This window comes from Vidua chalybeata, chromosome 8, assembly GCF_026979565.1.
Source record: "Vidua chalybeata isolate OUT-0048 chromosome 8, bVidCha1 merged haplotype, whole genome shotgun sequence".
NCBI lineage: Eukaryota > Metazoa > Chordata > Aves > Passeriformes > Viduidae > Vidua > Vidua chalybeata.
In genome coordinates this window covers 14,769,147-14,792,127 of record NC_071537.1, presented here as the reverse complement: position 1 = coordinate 14,792,127, position 22,981 = coordinate 14,769,147, and the positions used below count along the sequence as shown (strand labels likewise).

The 22,981-nt window shown below is 34.8% G+C and overlaps 1 protein-coding gene across 1 annotated transcript in view; it reads right to left on the bottom strand.

Annotated features, from left to right (window-relative positions):
- The window catches only part of LOC128791410 (adhesion G protein-coupled receptor A3-like), a 255,560-nt gene that overhangs the window by 141,446 nt on the left and 91,133 nt on the right, over nt 1-22,981 (bottom strand). The window contains exons 3-6 of the mRNA XM_053949060.1: nt 18,102-18,173; nt 14,225-14,296; nt 6,414-6,485; nt 5,514-5,677 (exon numbers count right to left, since the gene is read on the bottom strand). Coding sequence (XP_053805035.1) covers nt 5,514-5,677; nt 6,414-6,485; nt 14,225-14,296; nt 18,102-18,173 — 380 coding nt within the window. The remainder of the gene's footprint in view (nt 1-5,513; nt 5,678-6,413; nt 6,486-14,224; nt 14,297-18,101; nt 18,174-22,981) is intronic.

Here is a 22,981-nt window from a genome sequence, read left to right as displayed (position 1 = left end):
ACACAAGATAGTTGACAATACTGTTAAAAAGTGACACAGATCAAATGCATTCAGTTGATTTAAGCTTAAATTTAAATGTTGAAAAAGTTCTTTCAAAGACAAAATTCCCCACTATTCTTTTTCCCTTTTTCAGCATTTTAAAAGTACGTATTTCTTTCAGTGTTCTTACTATTGGGCAGTGGATATTAACTTACTCTTCTAGGAATGATGGAAAAACAATGTGAATTACATCAGGTAAAATTATAAAGACATTTCAACAAATACAGTATCTAAAACAACACTTTTCCATCATTGCTGAGAAAGCATTTAAAGCCACACTCTGTTTTAAGAATCTATATCAAGGAAAAAGAAAGCTGCTTCAAAAAAATGAAAGTACTTTATAGAGGAAGTGCAGAAAAGAAAATGCTCTATTTTTCCCCAGTAGTATTACTATAACTGATTTAAAATTTCTTGAATGCTTCAAATTCTTTGGTATTTTAGGTAAGATTGCAAAAAAAGAAAAAAAATACTTATAAAAATAGACTAGGGAGTGGCATGTGGCCTGAGAGAAATATACCCTAATGTTCTCTTGATATTTAAGCATGAGAAATACAGATTAGAAAATGTGACAGTAGATAGGTAATTATGAAAGTACTTCCTACCTTTGTATGAAATTGAATCTTAAAATGGACAAGAAATCTGTAAGAACACAAGTAGAATGAATGCATAAAGCATACAATGGTGTTTTCTTCTTTTTTTTGCTTTGCACTAGTTTCAATATGAACAGGTATGGAGCATCAGAGCAAAAAGCACCTACATTTTAGCCTTATTCTGCTTCTTTGATGGAGCAGATACTCTGATTCTCAGTGAAGTGAGGCAAACTACAAAAGACAAGCTGCTGGTTAAGTACAAACAATTCCCTAACAACTTTATGTCCTCCCTTCCAATAAATTATTCACATTTTCTATGAAACATTTAAAGAATTTTATTGCAGAATACAGAAGTCAAAAAAGGATTTACGTCTTTGATTTATATTCCTCCCTTTGAAGTGTCCATCCTAAGCAGGGAGTCTATCATTCCCCAAACCCCACATTTCAATATTGAGTCATAATTTGCTAATTCCATTCACGAGTTAACACTTTAAGCTAAGGCAGTTTACAGAATTCAGAAACTGAGTAATAATTCAAACACTATTGGACACTCACAACTATTATCTTCTTTTCTCATCTAGATTTTTATTCTGCAGCAGTGTTAACACTTTTCTCAGCCCCCTAAGGCATGGCAGAAGCCTCACCATACAGATCCTACACAGACAAATCTTCTGTTCTACTTTGAATGTTCACTCCTTGCCATCTCCAGTGAAAGTACTAATTGACTATGAAAGCTTTTAGTAAATTATGAACCAATTCAAAGAATTTCTCACTGTAAGTTTGATGTAAATACTTAGAGTTCTATGGATCACAACCAACAGGTGCACCACCCGTGGACAGAACACACTTTCTGGCATAATACATACTTTCAGAATAATTTACTGTAACAATCCCTCTGTGAAACACCCTACAGTTGGTTTTCATGAATGTGAAGCACACAGAGCAACAAGAGAATTCAAACCAAGCTTCTGGGTACTGCAGCTCTGGGTACTCTACCTCTGGAAAACAGGCTCCTGTGATTCGGGAAGCATTTATGGTAGATGAGATAAAACCAGATGCTATCTCACCCATGCCAATTCAAGAAAGGAAAATTACTCAGCTGAGATATTTGTCTTGTATTTTGCTCTTACTCTGTGCTTTCCAAGTTCTATTTCTACCATATTTTCCCCTGTGTCTTCAATGAGTGTATCTAACATTTGTGCTTATAAGTGTTCCCTTTACCTTTGAAGTTTCTTTGCTGAGGATGGTATATGGACATGTATTAATACTAGCTTTGCTAATTGTCTCAGTTTTCTGGTTGCAATTATTGCAGCAGCATGGGTTTTTCAGAGATGTGCAGACTATAGGTGAATGAATAATGCTGTATCTTAGAACTTCTTGTAACTCTTGTCCTACAGTCCTGTGTTGAAGCAGCTCAACATGGAAAGAGATTTTCTCCCATTCAATTCAACACAGATAATAAGGAAGTGGGAAACAGAAACATTCAATGCAGAAGCATAATAAAGAGAGAAGCAATTGATTTGTTGGGTTTTTTTTTGTTTTTTTTTTATTCTTGTTGAAGAATAAAAATATAATTTATTATGTATTAATGCAATAAACTCTAAGCAGAAAAGAACAGATTTCTCAATATCCTTTTATATTTTCTTTTCAAGCAGTTTCTTTTTTAATTAACAGAAGGGAATAATAATATGTTCTCAAGTACTTAGTTATAAACATCAGTAGAGCATATTCAAAACTCAAGATTTTAATTTGTAGGAGATCTGTATGAGGAACAGCACTCTGTCCCAGGAGAATTAGATAATTTTCTTTGTGGTATAAATAAATAAATAAATAAATAAATAAGTAAATGTCTTAAGGCACCATAAAATTATTTTTGTACTTTGACCTTTGCAATATTTTTTGGCAATATTTAGTAAATATTTTCAGCATTTTAGTCAAAATATTTATCTAAATATTATTGATATTATGTCAACTACTTTCTAACTTTTAAATAAAATCTAATTGGAAGAAAAAAGAAAGTCAGCACTTTTACAAACTTCTGTTTTGATGAGTCAACGTTTTTTAACAGAAAAGCACTCCATCACAGTTACATGTCAATTGTAATTTGCAGAAAACTGAATTTTTACTTATTCATGATGTTCAGTAACATCAATACAGTTTTGAGACTGAGAAACTAAATTCTAATATCTCATTCATCAGTATAAATAATCAAAACCCAGCTTTAAGAGCAGTCTTTCATAATCCCCTTAAGACAAAAACTCATACAGGTCTTTCCTAAATGAAGAATTTGGCCTAGAGAATCCATCTCTGCTGGTGATGTGAGCCAGAGAAAATCACAGACTCCTATCAGACCTCAGCAGTCATATTTAGGAAAACTAGAAATTTATAGCACTCGTATTCAGGAAAATATAATTTACCTCCTGGAAATTGAGTAACTTGTATTTGGAGTCACGGAGAAAGAGTAACAAGGCACTGTGTGAAGCCAATTTCACAACCATTTTTCAGAAAGATACTCTGTCCATGCCATTATGAATTCATCAGAGTCCCTCATCATTATGGCAGAAGACAAGGGCAAAACCGTACTTTGTCATCCAACTAGCTTTTCAGCCTTATTTCCAACATTGTGAAGAATTGTTTTATAACCAAACATTTCTGACAGTTGGAGAATTTTTTAAAAGAAGATTTAAGTAGCTCTTAAAAGCTGTTAGTGAAATATGCAAGCAGAACCCTGGGAATTCTAAAATTGTGCAGTCACCGAGCTCCTAAAACTCCCTAAAACAGGTTTTCAACTGTTTCCAACAGGCAACTTACTACTTTGGCTATCATGAATAAGTAGATGCGTGAGAAAGATTTTCCAGGAAGAAATCCAAAAGACGATTTTTTTCTCACCTCAACATATAAAATAAATCTAAAAAGCTGATGGCAAACTGCTCCCTGTAGCTATTCAGCGTCCAGATACCTTGACTTTTTGGTTCATTCCCTAACTCCCTTGCAAAACTCTTTGCCCATTTCTCTCCTATTTTTATTTTTTCCCTTTCATTCTTCTTTTTTTTTGCTCATCTTCTGACTGTGATATCTCATTACCTCCTTTAGCATGTAGAAGGAAGATCAATGTCTATAAATACCTGACAGTATGGATGATGTTCACATGAAGGACTTTCTAATTTTTAAGTCACTCAATATTTTCTTTAAGATATGTTTAATTCGATCAGCTCTGTGCATATTTCAACACATATTATTTATAAATCATTCTCAATAGCTATTATTATTTTGGTGCCAGACAGCCTTCTATTATGCCTAAGCTCAAATTAACTTACTGAAAATGAAATTGCTAAATGTTCTGGGCACTGTGAGCTACCCAGCAGATACTGTGAGCACCATGAAATACCCAGCAGAAATGATAGAGTTGGTGGAAGGCTCAGCAATTATAACCACTGTAAAACTCTCTGCTGATATTGGAAGCAAAGTCAAGCTACTGGCAATCATTACAGCCCTTGTTAAGTGTTCTGTGAAGTTTGTAAATAGGAGTGAGAACTAGGTGGGCATTGTAAATTCTGTATCAGAGGTCTGATAGGGAGACATAATAGGAATTAAATTATGAAATTCTGAGAAATTGCTTTCATTTCCTCTGTAGAAGTCAGAGATTTATATTCACTTGTTACCTGGAAACACCAATTAACAGTCCTTAATCACTTTTCTGATCATTCCACCACTTTTAGAAGAAGTACTTTTCCTGTTGGGAAATGGGTCTCTATGAAGATGCCCATGCTGGCTCTCTATAAAATGGGACTTTAATATTTGAAGACTATTGTAGAATTTCAAATGTTTGGTAATGCAGGCTACTGGAAATGTCTCTGCTTAGCACTCACAAGAGCTCATTCCATATTTGCCTCCAGACACCTATTTATGTTTCCTTAACAATTCACCTGATGGACTATCTGTAGGTAGTATTCACATCCTTTCACATGTCTTCCAACTTATAAACATATGTATTTGTTGTTAAAACCAATTCTCTATATATCATTCCAGGCAACTTCTCACCTCCCTCCTGTTAGGAATATGTTTGTTAGCAACACACATCACTCTTCTTGTGGATATTAGGAGAAATGCATGACTCTCCTTTTGTTTGCAAAAGACTTTAGCAAAGCCACAGTCTCAGCAATTTTCTGTCATTCAAGCATGTCAAAGATTCAAGGATTCTGAAATTCATCAACTATGTGTGAAATTAGACTTTTGATTCTGGAACCCACTGGCATAATCTCAGGCAGTAATCTTTTCTCTGCATTGTGATACTTTTAAAAATCTCTGGTTTAATCTGCTCATTGCTAGACAATGCCCAGTGTGAAATGAGTTTTCTTCACCATATCTATCATGTTTGTTATGGTGGAAAATATCCAAAAAACATTTCACTTCTAGATCTTCATACAGAATTCACCTAACTGAAGTTCTGTAAGAATTCTATTCATCCCTAGGAAGTGGTGATAAAACGTATAGTTACAGGTTGATAAAAGTAAAAAATAAAAGAATTAAATTTGACATAAATATCACTCTGTCAGATACATAACTTGAAAGAAACATTATATCAACTCCTGTAGGAATCCTCAGTTTCATGAAGAATACAATGTAGAACTAGCATCATAGTTAAATGTTTTATGTCATAATTGCATTTTACTGAATACATTGCAGAATAGTGGTATTCTTGAGATATGAAATAAGAAATTTCTATTTTTTTCTGTTCTCTTTCATTCTCAGGTGTATCTTCTGTGTCACACACCTGTCAGATTTATTAATTTTTATTTTGGTTTTTTGGATCAATTCTGTTTTTTTTTATATTTTCTCTGGATTCCACTTCAATTTGTAATGCTAAATGAGAGTACAACTCACCACATATCAGCTGGTTTTCCTTCAGGTTATAAAGCGACAGTCCATGCAAAGCACTGGGGTAAGCACAAACTGTTTCCTCTGCTATTCGGACTGAAGCATTTCTGGCCCATTGCAAGACCCATTTCAGGTTACAGTCACAAATCAGTGAATCAGTGTTGAAATGTCTAAAAAGGCAAAGAATAACCATAACTGGTCAACATGCAGTTTCCATGAACATACTTTCTTCTGCTAGATTCAAATTATCTAATTCCAAAGAGAATTCTAGATTAATGCATAACTATGGATGCATGAATTCAAAAATAGTCTGAGACAACCAATACACGTTTTCCCACTGTTTATTACTTTCATAATATTATGCAAAAGCTCTGGGTTTAGTTCCAGGTCAGCATCATTGACTACTGAAATAATTCTGAGTCTGTGTTACTATAGAAAATCATATTACAACATACTTTCATTTACTAAAAAAACCCCTCTAAGTAGAAACATTCAGTATACACTTTTAAATCTTAGTCAGGTACAATTCATATCAGTAACTGGGAGCTGTTAGCATAATTCCACAAAAAATATTTAATTAGAGGCAATTAGAGGCCTAATACAATGTAATACATGAAACCATGGAAAAGTACAAGATTATAAAAAAAAAAGGATCCTTGCCAGGAGGACCAGACTGGGCTAGTCAGGAATGGGGTTGAATTGTCAGTGCCATCCATTTCTCTGCAACAGGTAAAGATGGCAGCTCATCAACAGTGAGCCAGACATGGATAACAAAATACTGCAAATTCTATTTTTAGAATGCATCTCTAGAAACAATCCTGCTTGAATTCATATTCAACTCTGCTATGTTTATTCTAATGTGTTTTTGAAGTATTTGAGATTACAAACAAAAGGAATGATACTCACAGGGCTTTCAGAGCTAGCAGCTCAGAAAAAAGTCCATTCATGAGACTTGAAAAAATATTCCCTGACAAATTCCTAGGGAAAAGAAAAGCAATTTACTGTTGGTTATAACAAATAGAAGAAGAAAAGAAAATTGTTATAGAATATAATTTTCCCAATGCTAATTAAAAAGTTTTGCTTGATTGACAACAGTAAAAACATATTTAAATTTGGTACATTGCTTTTTGGTTTTGGTAGATGACAGTAATATTTAAATCAATTCACACACACTTATTTTCACAGCAGAATTCAACATACAATTCACTTGGTCTCATAAAGAGGAACACTTCTATATATTTAAAAGAACGGAATTTGAGAAGAGAATATTCTAGAATTTGAGTTAAAATATTAATAAAATAATTAGTCAGTGAGACCTATATTATACTTTTATTGTGTAGACAGAATGTCACTTCAAGCTAAAGAAACAAAAACGGTGTCTTAATTTAGTTATGTTCCAAAGAATTCAAGTAATTCCTTAAAACAGTAATGAGTTTTCAAAGTGACTACACAAATAGTTTTATTACAAAGGACTTTAAACACACCAATTTTTCCCATCCTTAAATTAGGTCATTTCCATTTTAATTGCTACTCTTTCTTGTCTTGATGGCTGAATGGCTCAGGCTGAATACTTGCAAATAAAGGCAATTCACTTCTACATAGTTTAACAGTATTGCTCTACCAGTGCCTTAGAAGTACAAAAATTAAATGCTTAATTGTCAAGTAATAACGTATTTTGCTATACCCATAAACTTAAAAATTAATGCATATGCAAGATTAGCATTTCAGAGCATATGAATTACCTATTTATGAAATACTGATATATGTTCCTTTCTGTCCAGTGCCTGAACACTATGTGTTTGAATTCAAAGTTGGTTACAAAACTTCAGTTATCAGGAAAATTTCAGAGCTCTTCACTGGAGATATGTTGCAGATATAGGAAAAGAAATAGTAGACTGGCAAAGAAAAATGGTTTTATTACTTTTTTTTTAAAGGATGTTGTTATAATTATTAATTTTACTTCTCTTTTGTCTACCAAGAATGTAAACTAAACTGAAGAGTGGCATTCATAGCATAAGCAATGTGCTCATAGTCAGGGATCTATCAAGCTGCAAGAGATCTGAAACAGGTAAGGAACCAAAGTAAGAAAGACAAAACTCAAAACTCAAAAACTCAGGTTTTTGCTGTCTGCCAAAACCTGTCCAGAAATCTCTGGATCAACGGATTCAAGAAGAGAAAATTTTGCTGATTTATAAATTAGTTTAAGACACTCTTGAAGCAATAACTAACTCCATTTTTGTATACAACTGAACACTTTAAAATTTCTTAGTAGTATAAAACAAAATTCTGGTAATAGATTATAAAAATAAACTGGCTCAGCAACATAAAATGAAATCATTGAGTGACGATGAGATGTGCTGATATAACTGAACTAATTTTTAAGATTTTATTTAACAGTGCACCTTTATACATTTGTGGTACAAAGCTCTTGGAAGAACTTTCCAGTACCTCTTTAACTGTGGATATGTCTGAAGGTGGAAATGAATGTTTGCTTGTAGATACATATTTCTCTACCTTTAGTATTTTCCATTTGTCAACAGGAAACTACAAATATTGAGCATTTCACAGACACATTTAACCTCTTTTCTTAAAATTAGATGGACCTACTTACATATTTTTTTGATGTAAGGCCTGACAAGGCATATGTTGTAAGCAGCTCAGTGAACTGAGACTTTAAAAAGACTAGATCAGAAACTGATAACCCTGACATTTACACTGAAGTAAATCACAAGTGGTTCCAGCAGTGTGTAGGCAGTTACATGAGTATAAATTTACTGACAGAGGACAGTCAGTAAGTCCTGAACTGACGGGTGGGGAAAGCAGTCTGCCCAGTCCTGTCCTTTGTCTTGCCCTCTGCAGTACAGGAAGTTCTCAAATCTGATGCAAACCCCAGGCTCTCCCTTGAACAGCTTGCCAGGCTTCATATGGCAAAACAAACAGAGCACCACGAGTGAAGTTTGGCAATTCCATTTGGACTGAAGGAAAGTTTTATGTCTGGTCAATATTTTAGGAACTAAAATAGGGGACAAACTGCAAGTCACTTGCACAGTGTACATAGCAGGGTTCAGCAGATGGACCTGAGCACCTGCCAGAGGTGCTCATTTGGTGGGGACTGAATCCATGAGCTTTTTTACCAAATTCACCAAGACATTGAGCCAGACCTGACCTACACCACGCTAACCTAAAAATTCCTGACTTGTGTTCCATTTACAGATGATTGTAGAATTCCTATAGAATTCCTTTTTATCAAGTGCTGGAATAATTGAGTTCCTGACAGTGACATCAGCAGAAATCCACCTAATCAATTTTTCATACTCTTCTGGCAATGACCTGGTTTGAAGTTTCCATATTACTACTAATAATTAGCAAATTAAGATCATGTTCACAGGGCCGTGAAAATCAAAAAACAACACATTTCTATGTCCAAGATTTGGATATCCTCCAGTGGAAATAGATTGTTCTTTAATAAAAAATTCAGAAATCTTCTCAAATCACCCAAATAACTCAGGCATTTCTAAGCTGATGCAGCACTCTGTAAATTCCCGTTTTCTTAGTGCATGTAACTTACATTATATATTAAAATATTGTCAAGTATATAGTGTTGCAAAACTCCTTCATTTCAGGTATCCTAAAACCCCACTCTAGCTTGATTTTTAAAGGGCATTTATTCTAAAAAATCGGTAACATCTCGTTTGCAAATATTTCAAATATAACAAAGTAATGCACTCCAAAGCTCATAGCATTTAGTATGCCATAGCTCACTCCATTAATAGAAAGATGTATTTTCAGTTTTATCAGAGGCAAAACATTTCAGTCTTACTTAGAAAGTCCTAAACTTGTTTTCTCATTACCAGTATTTGTGCTTTTAAGAAATTAATAAAGCACTTTTGCCAAATGTTTTAATATAAATTACAATTGCCACAAAACAGTCAAAAAGAGTTTCATGTGTCAAAGTACCATTTGAGACAGAATATAGATAGAAGCAGAAGCATGAATATGAAGACTGCTTCCCTCTTAAGAGCAGCATTAAAAAGCAAAAGTTGAATGCAACAGTAACAGACTGACCTATGCCCCAAAAAAAAGTGGGACAGGAGGTGCAAAAAATGACAACAGAAGTACAGAGAGGGCAGGTTATATATTGTGTATTTCCTTATTTGCTGAAATGGGGTCTGTTTGATTAACTGTGTTAGTGGTTTTTATTTGATTTCTGGCACCATACAAAGTGATTAGTTGGTGCAATGACATCAAGTCACACAAGATTTCCAGTACAATATTATCACAAAGCTAACTGCTGCTGATGATTCAGAGACAGGATGAAGAGTAAATCAGATATAGTTTAATCAAACAATTGGAAGCAATGATAAAGTTTGGGTTTGAACTTCCAAAGGGAAAATCCAGCAGTAGCTACTTGTTGAAACAGATTTCAGGCTGCAATATTTTGAAACCTGAAAAGATAATTTATGAGGGACTAAATAAATGAAGTCTGGTATATCAGCACAGTGGCATCACCCCAGTATTCCACAGCTCTTAATACTTAGATTAAATATAAACAGAATTAATGTAGATAGCAGCTCCATTACCTAGCCAAAATATATTTGCATACTTAATTCTGGAACAAAGCACCAAAACATTGGTTCCAAAGAGATTTGGAAGATTTGTTGCATTCAATTATGTCACTCCTAGTTAGAATACATGCACCTCATCACAGCATAAACACAGCCAAAGGGTAATATATTAGCCAAAAGAGGTAAACTAGTATCTTAGAAGATGTAATAAATCCACTCTCATATTGAGGTACTGCCAGCTGCATCTGCCCTATGATGTGAAAGCATTTTGAAATCATTTTACAGAGTAAAAATCATCAAATCCAAGAGGGTGTAAAAATTAGATCAATCTCAAGGAACATAATCAGAAGCCACTGGCTGCAATAATTTCAGGACCTGTATGAAATTTGAGGTTTCATTAGTAACTTTGAATTCAATTTCTGTTCCCTGACATACACCTCCTAACTGCAATGGAGTAAAAGTCTTCTCTACATCATCAAGAGGCTGACCATTTCTTGTGGTTTCTGTGTGTCTGCATGTTTAAAAACAATACAAGATGATACTACTAATTTATTTTTTCTTTAATCAATTCTGTAGGTTGTCCTGTTCTAAACTAGACTGCACAAAACCACCAAGCCCACTGAAGGGTGTCTGCATTATCCCTGAAAGCCCAGGAAATCCTCATCCTTTTAGTGAAGTATTTGAACATACCTTTACTGTACTCAGTTTAGATTTATGCATCACATCACTGGGCTAAGCCACACTATGTTAGTTTGGGCCTAAAGCTGATTTTTCAGCTCTAATTCCATTTTTTTTCCAAACTGAATTAGATTTACAAGATTGAGTGAAACACATTGTGTTATTTTGTTTCACCTGGTATTTGTGCTTGTAAACAGTACAAGAAAATCCCATGTTTGTACTTCACAGAAGGCACATGAAAAGATTCATGTCCTTTGCTCCTTCCAGTGGACTCACGGCTCTCCCTACTGGTTTTGATAACAGCCTGCAAAGATGCTTCTGTACTTCATCTCTGCTAACATAACACGGGAGGGCTCTAATTACCAAATCAGCAACTACATAAATCAACACATATCTATACATCATTATATTTCTCCTTCAGTAAATGGCTATGAAACCAGTTCCATGTTTAAGAACTTGTCATCTTTTTCTTGTTACAAACACTGATGTTGCACTGAGTAAATGCTGCTCCATAACCTTTCCAGAGAACAGCTTTCTCATACCCCTCAAATGGCAAGTAAACACGATTCAGAGGTAACAGTAGCAACAGAAAAGTGACCTATTGTCATTTAAGCATGTTTAAAAAGTATGGTTCTTCATAAACTTCCAAGGCAAACAAAGCTACAGTGTTAGAAAAGTACCAGGCAGCATCAGCTTGCAGTCTGCTAACAATGACCACTTCACAATTGAGATCTCTGTCCAAATATCAGCATTAGGACATTATATGAGATTTCTGAGATTGAGGAATGTGTGATACTCTGAATGGCAGGGGACAGTTCCTCTTGATTGGCACTGTGGCTGTATTTCTTCACAAAATAATCAGTGACCCAACAAGAGTGGTGGTACTCTTGACTCTGGTTCAGCGAGGACAACAATCCCTGCAAGGCTGCTGTAGCTTTTAACATAGCAGTCATAAAATGATTAACTTCAGACAAAAGGATAAGGTAGACTAAACTATTACTAAGCCTCTGATTTCCAAAGGACAGACATTTGAAATACTACTACTAATAAAACAAATTAAGTAATTAATAAAATCCTAGGCCACATAGACTACAGTGCAGGATGGACCTATTTATTAGGTCAGTGGTAGAAAGGCAATTTAAAACCCAAATAAGAAAAATGGAAGAAAGACTAAATGTTAATCCATTTAGTCCATTTAATAATGCATTTAATCCAACCGAATCTTAAGTCTTGAAAAAAATAATTCAAATTTTTAAAAGATCAAAGAACTGGAGAGAAGATAACAGGAAAAGCTTCTCAAAGTGACAGGAAGAATTTAAAATTTGGAAAGTATGCTAAGACATGGTGCAAAGATACTTCAACAATACTACTCTATAATAACTAAGAGATTATTAAAGAGTAGGTATTATATACAGCCTAAATATATCACATTATTATGATTTTTAAGATTCAAGATCTTTTTATATGATTACATGATACATCACCTAAAGCCACATATTGATTTTTTTACCAATTTCTGATTTGCCAACATTTTTTTCCCCATTTTTCTTTCTTTAAAAACTCACTTATAAAATAGAAAGAGGCCAGACTAAGAGGTCTCCAGTTATCAGAATCATAATTTTTTCACTGAAGCATGGACATCATATCCATAAAAGCGTGAAAGACCTGGTGTTAAGTGCATTTACTGTAAAACAAAGTAAGATAATGGACAAGATGGAAGGGAGGGGAGTAAGATATTACTGATGCTCTGCAGAAATGGTCTTCTGAGTGGTTGCATTTAGAGCTTTCAACAATGACTCTGCCTCACAGCATTAAGAGAATGTGAACATGAAATCTGGCAATAACTAAACCAAAGTTTGGTCAACATTAAGAGAACAAGAAGAGATAACCTTAAACATGAAAGTACTTGTAATCCATTAAATAACATTATTCAAAGTGAAAGATATTACTAGACTGCCACATGGGAGCTACACTTAAGAAATGTCTTATTCAAATTTCTGCTATAAACCGGAGCATCTGAAAGAAAATGATACAGCTAACTCTGGATACACAGCCATTTCAAAATGAAAGTTAGACCCACAAAAAGACTGGATGCAAAAAAATACAACATTAATGACTGTGTAGAGAGAACTGGTGAATCCTTCTCTCGTCCTTAGCCCAGAAAAAAATTGCCAGTGCTGGGACAGACACTCAGGCTACCAGAAATAGCAGGTATGTAGCAAATTGTACAAAGGAAACTGTGCTGGTGTGGTTTGATCAGCCCAGTAACCACGGGCAGTCAGCCTGCACATTGTGCCTTTTCCCAGCATCTCTGCATCGGTGAAGGGTGTGGAGGTACACTGCCACATTCTTTCCTGGGCTTCAGAGAAAAGGGATAGTACAGCCAAAAACTGTCACAGACCAACAGCTGTGCACTCTCTAGGAATGAATTTCTGTTCTTTGCCACCAAGAGACTGATGTTCTGTACCGAACTTCTAATTCACTTTTAAGATGGGGTCTTACAGATTTGTGAATGGAAATACCAGATCTTTCTGAGAGAGCATGGATTTGAACAGTTTCTATTGAGTCTGTTCCTAGCAACTAGAAATACATTCCATTTAGTAACATGACTTCACCATTTTGAATTAAACTTACCTTCCAAGGTAATTTGGCTTTATAGTCATGGTAATCTTCACTGTGCACAACAAAAGCAGAGATAAAAGCCCTCAACAGGTGAGTTGGGCTTGCCTAATTTGGCACATCATCTGAGATGAGTAAAAAGAGGGGCAGGTTGCACCTGTTCGTTATGTGCTATCAAGGTTCTTCTTCATCTGTTCTCATTTGTTTTCATCAGAGAAGACCTGGCATAGTTACTGCCATTAATGGGATCTGTAAGTGTGCCAGACTTCAGCCTTTTACCTGGTGTTATCTTGACCTCATGGCACATCTTTCTAGAAAGATTTCCCCATTTGTCCAAGGAAATGCCATAACTGGCTGGAAAGGACGAAAATAAAGTACGAGATTTGACACATACTATAGGAATGACTATATTATAGGATGCAGTATAGGAATTTATTTCTCATTCAGGAATGAAGACAGAAGACAGATCTGAATTAAGATATAGGGCCTTCCTGAGCTCAGCCAAATGTCCATTTAAACAGGATTCTTCCTATGAATTTCCTCTTTCCCAGACAGGAAACTTGCAGCCAACTTATTTTTATCGTTCCTTAGATATGCAAACAAAAATTTCATGTTTAGCCTCTTTTTAATGTGGAAATGATATTTAATTCTTTGCATTTCTGATAGATTTTACAATTGAAATAAAGAAAACATATTTAAAATATCAACTCATCACAATCAAAGGCTCAGGACAAGGGCCTTTTAGTACAAAACCTACAACTTTCTTATAATGTAATTTCTTGCCAACTATACTCAAGTCAGTCATGTGACAGTTGAGATTTCTTCTGTTTAAAACAAAACTGGTGTTATACTCACAGTTTGTGAAGATTATTAAGTCCAACAAACATTTCTGGTGTTAGGCAACCAATTCTGTTATTTGAAAGATCCCTGAAAAAACAAAAATTCCATGAAATATTGAATCTGTCTTATTTATATAAACACCTATGTAATCACACAAAGCATCTATATTTTTAATACTTAAGGAGTTAGAGACAAATGAGAAATAAAACCTTTTCCCATAATGTAACATAACTGACTTACATAGATTAAATAACTTTTATATTAACATTATTGAGCAATATTCCACAAATCATACTGTGACTTCTAATTGCATTATAATGGCTTTTTATATATATGTAGTAAATAAAAGCAAAATAATATTACAAATATACAGAATTTTCCTGATCTGAATTATTAGCATCTGCAGTTTTTAACTTGGGAAGAATACTATGCATTTTGTTCCATGCAATATTCAGCCAAAACTGACTTTTTTTTTACTGTTTACTCATGTTTCATCTCATTAACAGCAGCCTTTCTTGCTGAAATCACAGAAACCAGAAGGCAATTAATTTTTGAGCTAGTGAGGTCAGTTTTGATAAGCACTTGGCAAGCTCTTTTAAGAGCAATACTGTGGCTTTCTGAGAGCAAAAACAGTAAAAGGCATTACATTCCATAACCTTTGCCTGCAGAAAGTGAAGAAATGTTTTCTGTATAAGCCATACATGCAATATAGTGTACAGGATGCTTACAGGAAAGAGACAAAGACAGGTATAAGCAATCATATTGTGGTAAAAACATGAATAACGCCCCTTGGTAGATTAGAGTTTGATTTTTATGCATTTGGTTTTCAACCATGACCCAAATTTTCCTTCTCACCAAGTACATTTTTAAAAAAATAATTGCAGTTACATAAGGATTTTAAGTGATCATGCAGCAAAGAAAAATGTTAAAATTGATCTGAATGTATTTGTTGTTTTAGAATTAGAGGTAGTTTTCTGATCCCTTTACTACATTGTGCAGATTCCATGTTTTTCTACTGATACATGAGAACATTAAAGCAATCAAATGGAAGACTAAAGGTTGCAGTTTGACAAATCCAGTTACTGCTTTCATGGGAACACATTCAATTAGCTGGAAAATGAAGGCAATCTCTTTAGAGTTCACTATGAAGTCGTTTTCTATCAGACAAAGAATATATTGTTGTGCAAGTATATGTTGAAAATTCACATTAGAATGAAAATATTTCTTAAATGCTTGTCAAGGATATTAAGTAGGGAACAGCTGAGATAATACTGAGGATACAATATAGTGCATTAATTTCATGTTAGCATTATTCTTCACGTTCTAAGAAAAGCTACATAGCAAATCTAAGAATGCAAGTTTAAGACAAGTGCATATATATATATATATTCATCTACATATCTTTCTATTAGGAGACATAAAAAAGAACCTACCCAGAATTCTCGGTTGGGTAATGCCTTACTTTTGTCTAGGCAAAGTCTGAACACATATGGAAGAATTGCATCACAATGTGGGGAATAATCTGGGTAGCAAAAGCAGATTTTGTCTATACTAATCAATATGGGCGCATATTTTTTAAGAGAGGCACACACTAAATTTTTTTTTTTGCCAAAATGAAAGAATAAACACTGTTTTCTCAAAGTTTTCTTCAATAAGTGTTATTTTCATAAGAAGTTATATAGCAGTGACTGAAATTTCTGTATTGTAATACATGTTTTCCAAAGAAAAAAAAACTTTAACAAAAAGAAAAGGCAACTTGCTACATTTTTCCCCAGACTAATACCTGTTACATTAAACAAAATTCAGTTCATATGTACAAAGCTGGTGCTCCTTTTCAGGAATTAAACATTTAACTTACTAATGCTGATTCAGAAAGTTGATATTAGAGAAAAGAACTCTTCTGTGTTGAATAACCAAATGCCATAATTTTAGTGATTCATAAATTTTCAATTTCCATTAATTTTTGTATGTACCTTTTTGAGTAAACCCTAGAAAAAATTCAGTTTGTCATTCAAATACAAATTATAACAGTTCTCCAAATCATTCACAGAAAACATTCTGACAGCCTGTGTCTTGTCTGTCTGACTTGCCACAGGCATTTCTCTTGCAGTTGCTCGTATTACATCAGCTTCTGCTTTTCTCAGCACCATTTATATTTTACACAGGAAATAAAAAGATGTGAATGTATAGTCTTAAAGTAATTACTGTATTCAGTATTCAACAGGAGTTTACACTATTTATTCCTTTTGCTCTACTATCTCCTTCCCAACAGTTGCACACAGAAGGAGGGAAGATATTTTCTTGTTTACCATGGAAATACATAGATTTGTATCAAATGTGGTAGTCCAGCAATTAAACAATTCTCTGTCTCTAGATTGCTCCCAGTGTTACTTGTTCATATCAGCAATGGGTTTTTTTGAGATTTGGCATGACAAAACTCAAAATTGCCAATTCTACTGTGCTGAAGAGTCTTTTCTTCCCTCTTGTCCAATGCCTGATGAATTTCTCTCCCTTCATTCCTTTCTCCTGGCTGACCTAAAGGCTCCACCTGTGCAGTCTGTGGATGAGCAGCCCATGACTTGCACAGGTTTCCTGGTTTTCCCACAAGAGGTCAGGGTTGTGTTATTAGAGTACGCGGCCAAAGCAACAATTAGCGCTCATTTTTATTGTTGTATTCTACTGTTACCCTGTACACGAGCCAGCAAGAAAGCTTCAAACCTAATGCTCTTCTTTGTGTTAAAAACGTACATGGTACTCTGATTTTGTCATTATTATGCAACTAGCTCTCTCCCCAAACACACTAAAAATGGGAGGCTGGTATTAGAAAACACAGCTACGGCATGATCAGAGAGAGAAACCTTCTGCAGTGCTCCCAGACACAGCAGTTCGAGTCTACCACACAGCAGAAAAGCAGAGGATTTGTAAAACTCTTTTTCTGTGGATTTGCAATCCTTCTGCTTCTCATCTAAATCTTCCCATCCCACTAAAATAATCCCTGTTTTCTCATAGGTTTTCTCGTAAGACAGCATACATGACGGCTAGGACAATGCCTGGTATGTGCTGATGGCCTAGTTAGCCTGTGCATGGACATTTGGAAGCTGTCATTTGGAAAATTATAATTAAAAAAGGGTTCTCTCACTTTTCCTTTCGCTGAGTACAACTAAGGAGGATCTGTAGTCCGTGTTAATTAAAAGAAAAATGCCCAGCTGTAGAATCCTACTAACTTAGATATTTTTACCCTCTAAAATGTACTTTAAAATTCAGCCAGTGCTTCTGAAAGCACTATGAGAACCTTTTCCAAGACAGAATTGCAAGAATGATGGGCAAGGAATATACTGTGTAAGATCTTGTTTCCTTAGAAAACCATGATGAAAATAAAAAATATCAAAAAATATCAAAGTCAAGGTTGATGGTATGGAAAATGGTAGACAAACTCTACAGTATGACAAAGTTTCCTTTTTAGTAATGTATTTGACAGGGCTGATATATGATAAAAGTAAGAAAAAAAAAATTAGTGTAGCACAAACCATTGTTCACACACATCTGAAGTGTTTCATGTTATTTATGATTAATATCTATAGTGATATATCATCTGCTTAGTCGTTAATTAGGCATGTTTTGTACCTTTGCAGGTGTATTTGTTAGGACACTTCCTGGAGAGTAAACTGATGATTTTAAATGGGAAAAGGTAAAAAAGGAAAAGAAATGGAAGAAAGAAGGGAAAGAAGGAAAAAAAGGCATGCTAAGTGTAAAAAGCAGAGTGTGTGATTTTCTATTTTACAGCCAGTGCCCTTATTTGATTATTGCTTGGTGGCATACTTGAGTTGCCCAAGGATAGAAATGTCGATACAAACACAATTTTCAGAATAATTCAAATGGAATTAATACTTACAGGCGCTTCAGTTCTGAAAGCCCATAGAAGGCCCCTGGCTCAATTGTGCTGATCAAATTATTCTTCAGATCTCTAGAGAGACATAATAGGAGGAGCAGTTAATTATCATTTTACCTACTTTACCACTGTTACACATGTGGACTGTGAAATGCAATGCAATTCTAACCCTTATCTGTCTTAGCTAAAACTAAGAATTTAACTAGTAGCATCAAAAACAGTACATCATCTGCAGTGTATAAAACATAATTTTCCAATTAAGATGGTAAAGATTAGAAGTTTTTTAAAAAATCTCTTTATTTTAATTCTTCTTTTCCTATTTATACTTTTCAAAACAAGCTTACCAGCCTTTCTTGCCCCAGGAAAAATGTTTTAATCAATGAGTGAATGAAATAATTAGTCAGCAAAGCAGGAGCCTTTTAGCTTGCTTATTCATTGTACTGTGCACTTTACACTTAATAAATTTCTCATTTCCACCTAGTGTAGGCAAAGCAGTTGGCATGTGAGACAAACAGACAGGTCAGGTTTCTGTTTCTCCTATTTTAAAGATTGGTGCTTCATTTTGCACTTGCTGACAATCCAGAGGATTGGCTGTTTTACAGATAAAGAATATTTCTAATATTACTAATATGGCATTAGTAATCTCATCTGCTCTTGACACAGAGCTTGGGGCCATGACACTGCTCTCAGCTCAGTCTCCACAGAGATTTACTACTGAAATGTCTCAAAGACTTTTGTGATGTGAACCCTGAGGAAGTGCCTTCAGTGCAACTAGATAAGCTGGCCTAGGAGACAAATGCTGTAAATTCTTGTAGGCTGTGTTCATCTTCTGATAATTTGCAATTCATAGGGAGTAACTGTAACTGATGCTCACTAATTTCAGTGCTGTTTCTCAGGCTGGACACTTCCAGAAATTACAGCATATACACTGCTTGACTCTGCCAAAGCATGGATGGAGCAACAGCCACAAGAATAATCTTATCTATGACTTTTTATTTTACTGCAGATAAAATGCACACTAGCTGAAAGCTTGAGTCCACTAGCTCTGTTTGGCCTGAATAGGGTAAGATTTCATCCCAAATGCTTATTTCACAGAAGGATATATTTTATTTTCAAAGTCAAAATCAAGTATTTCTGCACTTTTCTAGTAATTTTTGCACATCTCTTGAATACAGTTCCAAAAACATGTGCCTCACACCCATTCCATTATAGCAACAATGTCAATGAGTGATTTGTCCCTAAGATCTGAGTTGGACTCTTTAAGAATCAAGTTCAGCTTTCAGCCTGCAACACTGACAGTCTTTAAGAAGTCTTTGAGAATTGGAAGAAGCTTTAGGGAGTTTTGTGGTCAAACATTTTCATCCTAGTTCCCTGGTATCAGCAGCAGCTACTAGATTTATCTTTGTCTTCATTTGCTCAAGAAGTTCTGACCATTTCTTTAACTGTGAGTTTTCCACACCTTATAATAAATAAAACTGTTTAAACAAAAGTTCTGTACCCTCTTCTCCAGAGTCAACTTGCAAGGACAAGTCTTTTGTTTGGCAAAAATTAATCTACACAAGTGTTTATTCCTTTGATGATTTAAGGTTTTTGCTCTGTGGGTGAGTCAAAGCCTCCTTTTTTTTAACATTCAAGTATTCAATACTAAACATTTGTGTCTACTCCTTTTACTTGTACAGTATGTTAAATATGTAACTACTCAGGTCAAAGAAGTTATTTAACTTGCAGAAGTAAATCCATATAAAAAAGACTGGAAGAATACTGTTTTCATCATGGAACAGCTGCATTCTTATAAATCATCAGAGAAAGCAAAAACCTGTCTCAAGCTTTACACTGAAGTGTTTACTCACTTGTAAACAACCTAAGAGGCTTAGTACATATGCAAATATGTGCCTTTTAGGCAGGGGAAACTGCCAGTTTTAATAATTAATCTTTATATCAATTACATACATTCTGTGTTAACTGCCAGCTCATCTAAATACTCTACAAGTTGCAATCAGGCAAAGTGATCAGTTCTTGTAGCCAAGAGTAGTAACAGCTCAGAACAAATATAAAATAGTCAGGGTAAGAGGCAAGCTGTTGACAGATGAGTTTTAATGACAGTCAAAATGACCTAGCAGACATAAGGCCTTCCATTTACTGAAATCATCTATGTTCTAGTTTATGGAAACTCTGCCCTGTTTCCCCAGAATTTGTAACCACATAGGAAAAGCCAGCATAATCCTCAACTATCACCCACAGGAAGAAAAAAGGTCATTTAATGTTAGTAGAAGGTGGACCATTACATGGAAAAGTGTCCATCACTTACCCTGTCATAAACAAGACATCTGGTCTCCTTATTTTGGAAATTACACTTAATATAGATAGGTCATTTTTGTAAGGATATTCTCAGAAAATTGTAGATGATTACACTGCCCACAATTCTGGCATTTTCTTAGTAATTAGTATTATTGCATAATGTTTCCATATAATACTGGCCTAACAAAGTAGGTGTTTCCTTCCTTGTGATCCTTGAACACTTCTTTTCATGTGATTAAAATTAATAAATAAAATTATCACAACTGTTAAACACTTTGCATTAGGAGATCCCATTTGCTTCCCACCCACTCGTATTTTTTACTAAATTACTATAATTAAAATATTAAATTAGCTTCTCCCATTTTCTGATTTAGGAAAAAGTTTGTCATATTGAAGCCTTACAGTAATTAGAATTAACTTGCACTGAGCTAAATAAAGAACCCAGAGTAAATTTGGTTGTATGTTTACATTTTTCCCCAAGAGCTACTGCTGAGGTTTGGCAAAAGGTCATGATCCAAGACAAGCCAAAGAGCAGCCCAGGCTGGACCACACACATGCACCTATACCAGACAAGTGATTTTATCATCAACCAAAAGCAAGAGAGAAGGGGAAGAACCCCAGTATCATAATATTGAATGACCACAGTGTGACCCAGTTGAAGTCCAAAAAGAAAGCATTTTCTAACTAACAGTTATGATTTTCCATCATTTCTGATGCTGCATTCTAACTTTAAAGTATCTATTCTGAATCTGAATGACGTGTCATTAGTGGTGTGGGAGTATAGACCTGAAAATAAATTAAAACCAAGTGCCATGTACAAGTACAGATAGACGGAAGCTACAGGAAGTTAGTCATAAAAACTGCAGTACTTATACTCAGGCTGCAGAGCTGCACAAAATCAAAATGGGACAATATTTATTGAACTATATTTCCCCTAATATCATTAGAGTTGCTAGATAAACTTCTGCAGGGTACTCTGATCTTAACTTGACCTAAATAGGTAGAAGAACAATATAGAATGGACTGTGTTATCATTAAAAAACAATCTCAAATGGTTACATAGGAGACTTTCCTTTTCACCTGCAAGTCTGAACTTACATAAATTACATACAACAACCATTAAGCACTGTCTTCTTATTTGTAGGTATTTGCAAATAATAGGCCCACAGGTAAATACAATCAAGGATTCCTTCACTAAGAACCACAAGATGCTGGAAGTTTATCAACTTACACATTAAGCTTTCAACTGACTTTTATTTTCTTAAGAGAAACCTTAAGAAAAATAGCTGACTTGATGCGGGGGAGTTTGTGTCTGAAGCACTCACTTCCTGATGGCTTAGCTGACAGGTAAATGAAACAAGAGGAACAGGCTACTAATGGGACATTTAGTAACTACTCCAGGCCTCTCAGCTATTAGACATCTTCTGTGGCCAAATCCCCGATTATCTGAATGTATTCCTGAGAATCCTGATGCTTCCAGGTCACTGTGTGCACTTACACATTATAGAACATAGTGGGCAAAAGTTCACTGAAGTATAGACAGTCCATTAACAAAGGAATCGCTTTATCTTAAACTATATTCTGAGGTTTTGAACCAACATCTTGGCCTTCAGACATTGCATATTCTTTCTCCAACTTACAATATAAGTACTGTAGATATTTTGAATACATATTCAGAACAAAAATATTCAACTAATTCCAGTACTTTGTTCAAATTCCTGACATCGATACATCTTCCATAAAAAATTATAGGTTGTACCAAGAGGACATCTGTGTTTAGAAAGCTGTCATTATGGTGCTGCAAACTTTCCAAAAAAGCTCTGAGAAGAGCAATCAGTTGTTGAGCAGATGCCAAATACCAATGAAATATGACTGACTTTCTACATTTTGCATATTACTATGAAACAACAACAACAGACAAAAAACAAAATAAGGTCACATCTTCCACTTCTTTCTCATGTGAAATATTACAGCTAAACTGAATGTCACCTTTGCCCGAGAAATGAATGCAGACTTGAGATCTTTGAAGAAAAGATTATGGTCACTGCAGTAGGAAAGAGGCATAGCCAGTGATGGAAGACAAGAGTTAGCACCTATTCTGCCATCATGACAGCAACAGTCAGGGCTGGCACTCCTGAATGCAAGAAACAAGAATTAAGTCGATATTGGCAAAATGTGTTTTGAAGACATTTCAAAGGTACCTATCTGTACAGGAGCCAGTAACTTGCTGTACTTTGGTGGTAGAGATATAATCAAAACTTATTTTCATCTCCATTATTGGTAAATGCATTGTTGAAAAAACATATCTCATTAAACAGGCAGGTTAAGTAATAGCAGTTACCTGCTACTATCATCAGTAACTAAATTAACTAAGGTGCTCCCATGGAACTCCAGAGCTCATTTGTTGTCTTTATTTAATTTTTTTTTTTAATTATGAGAATGGATATTTAACCTACTTTCCAGAATCAGAAAAGATATGGTTACATCTCAGTTAAGTTCCAAGAGATAAAGACAAAACTCTTTTCAGTTAGAAACATCAGATAATAAACATAAGCATGCACACAAATATGGACAATAATTGTCCA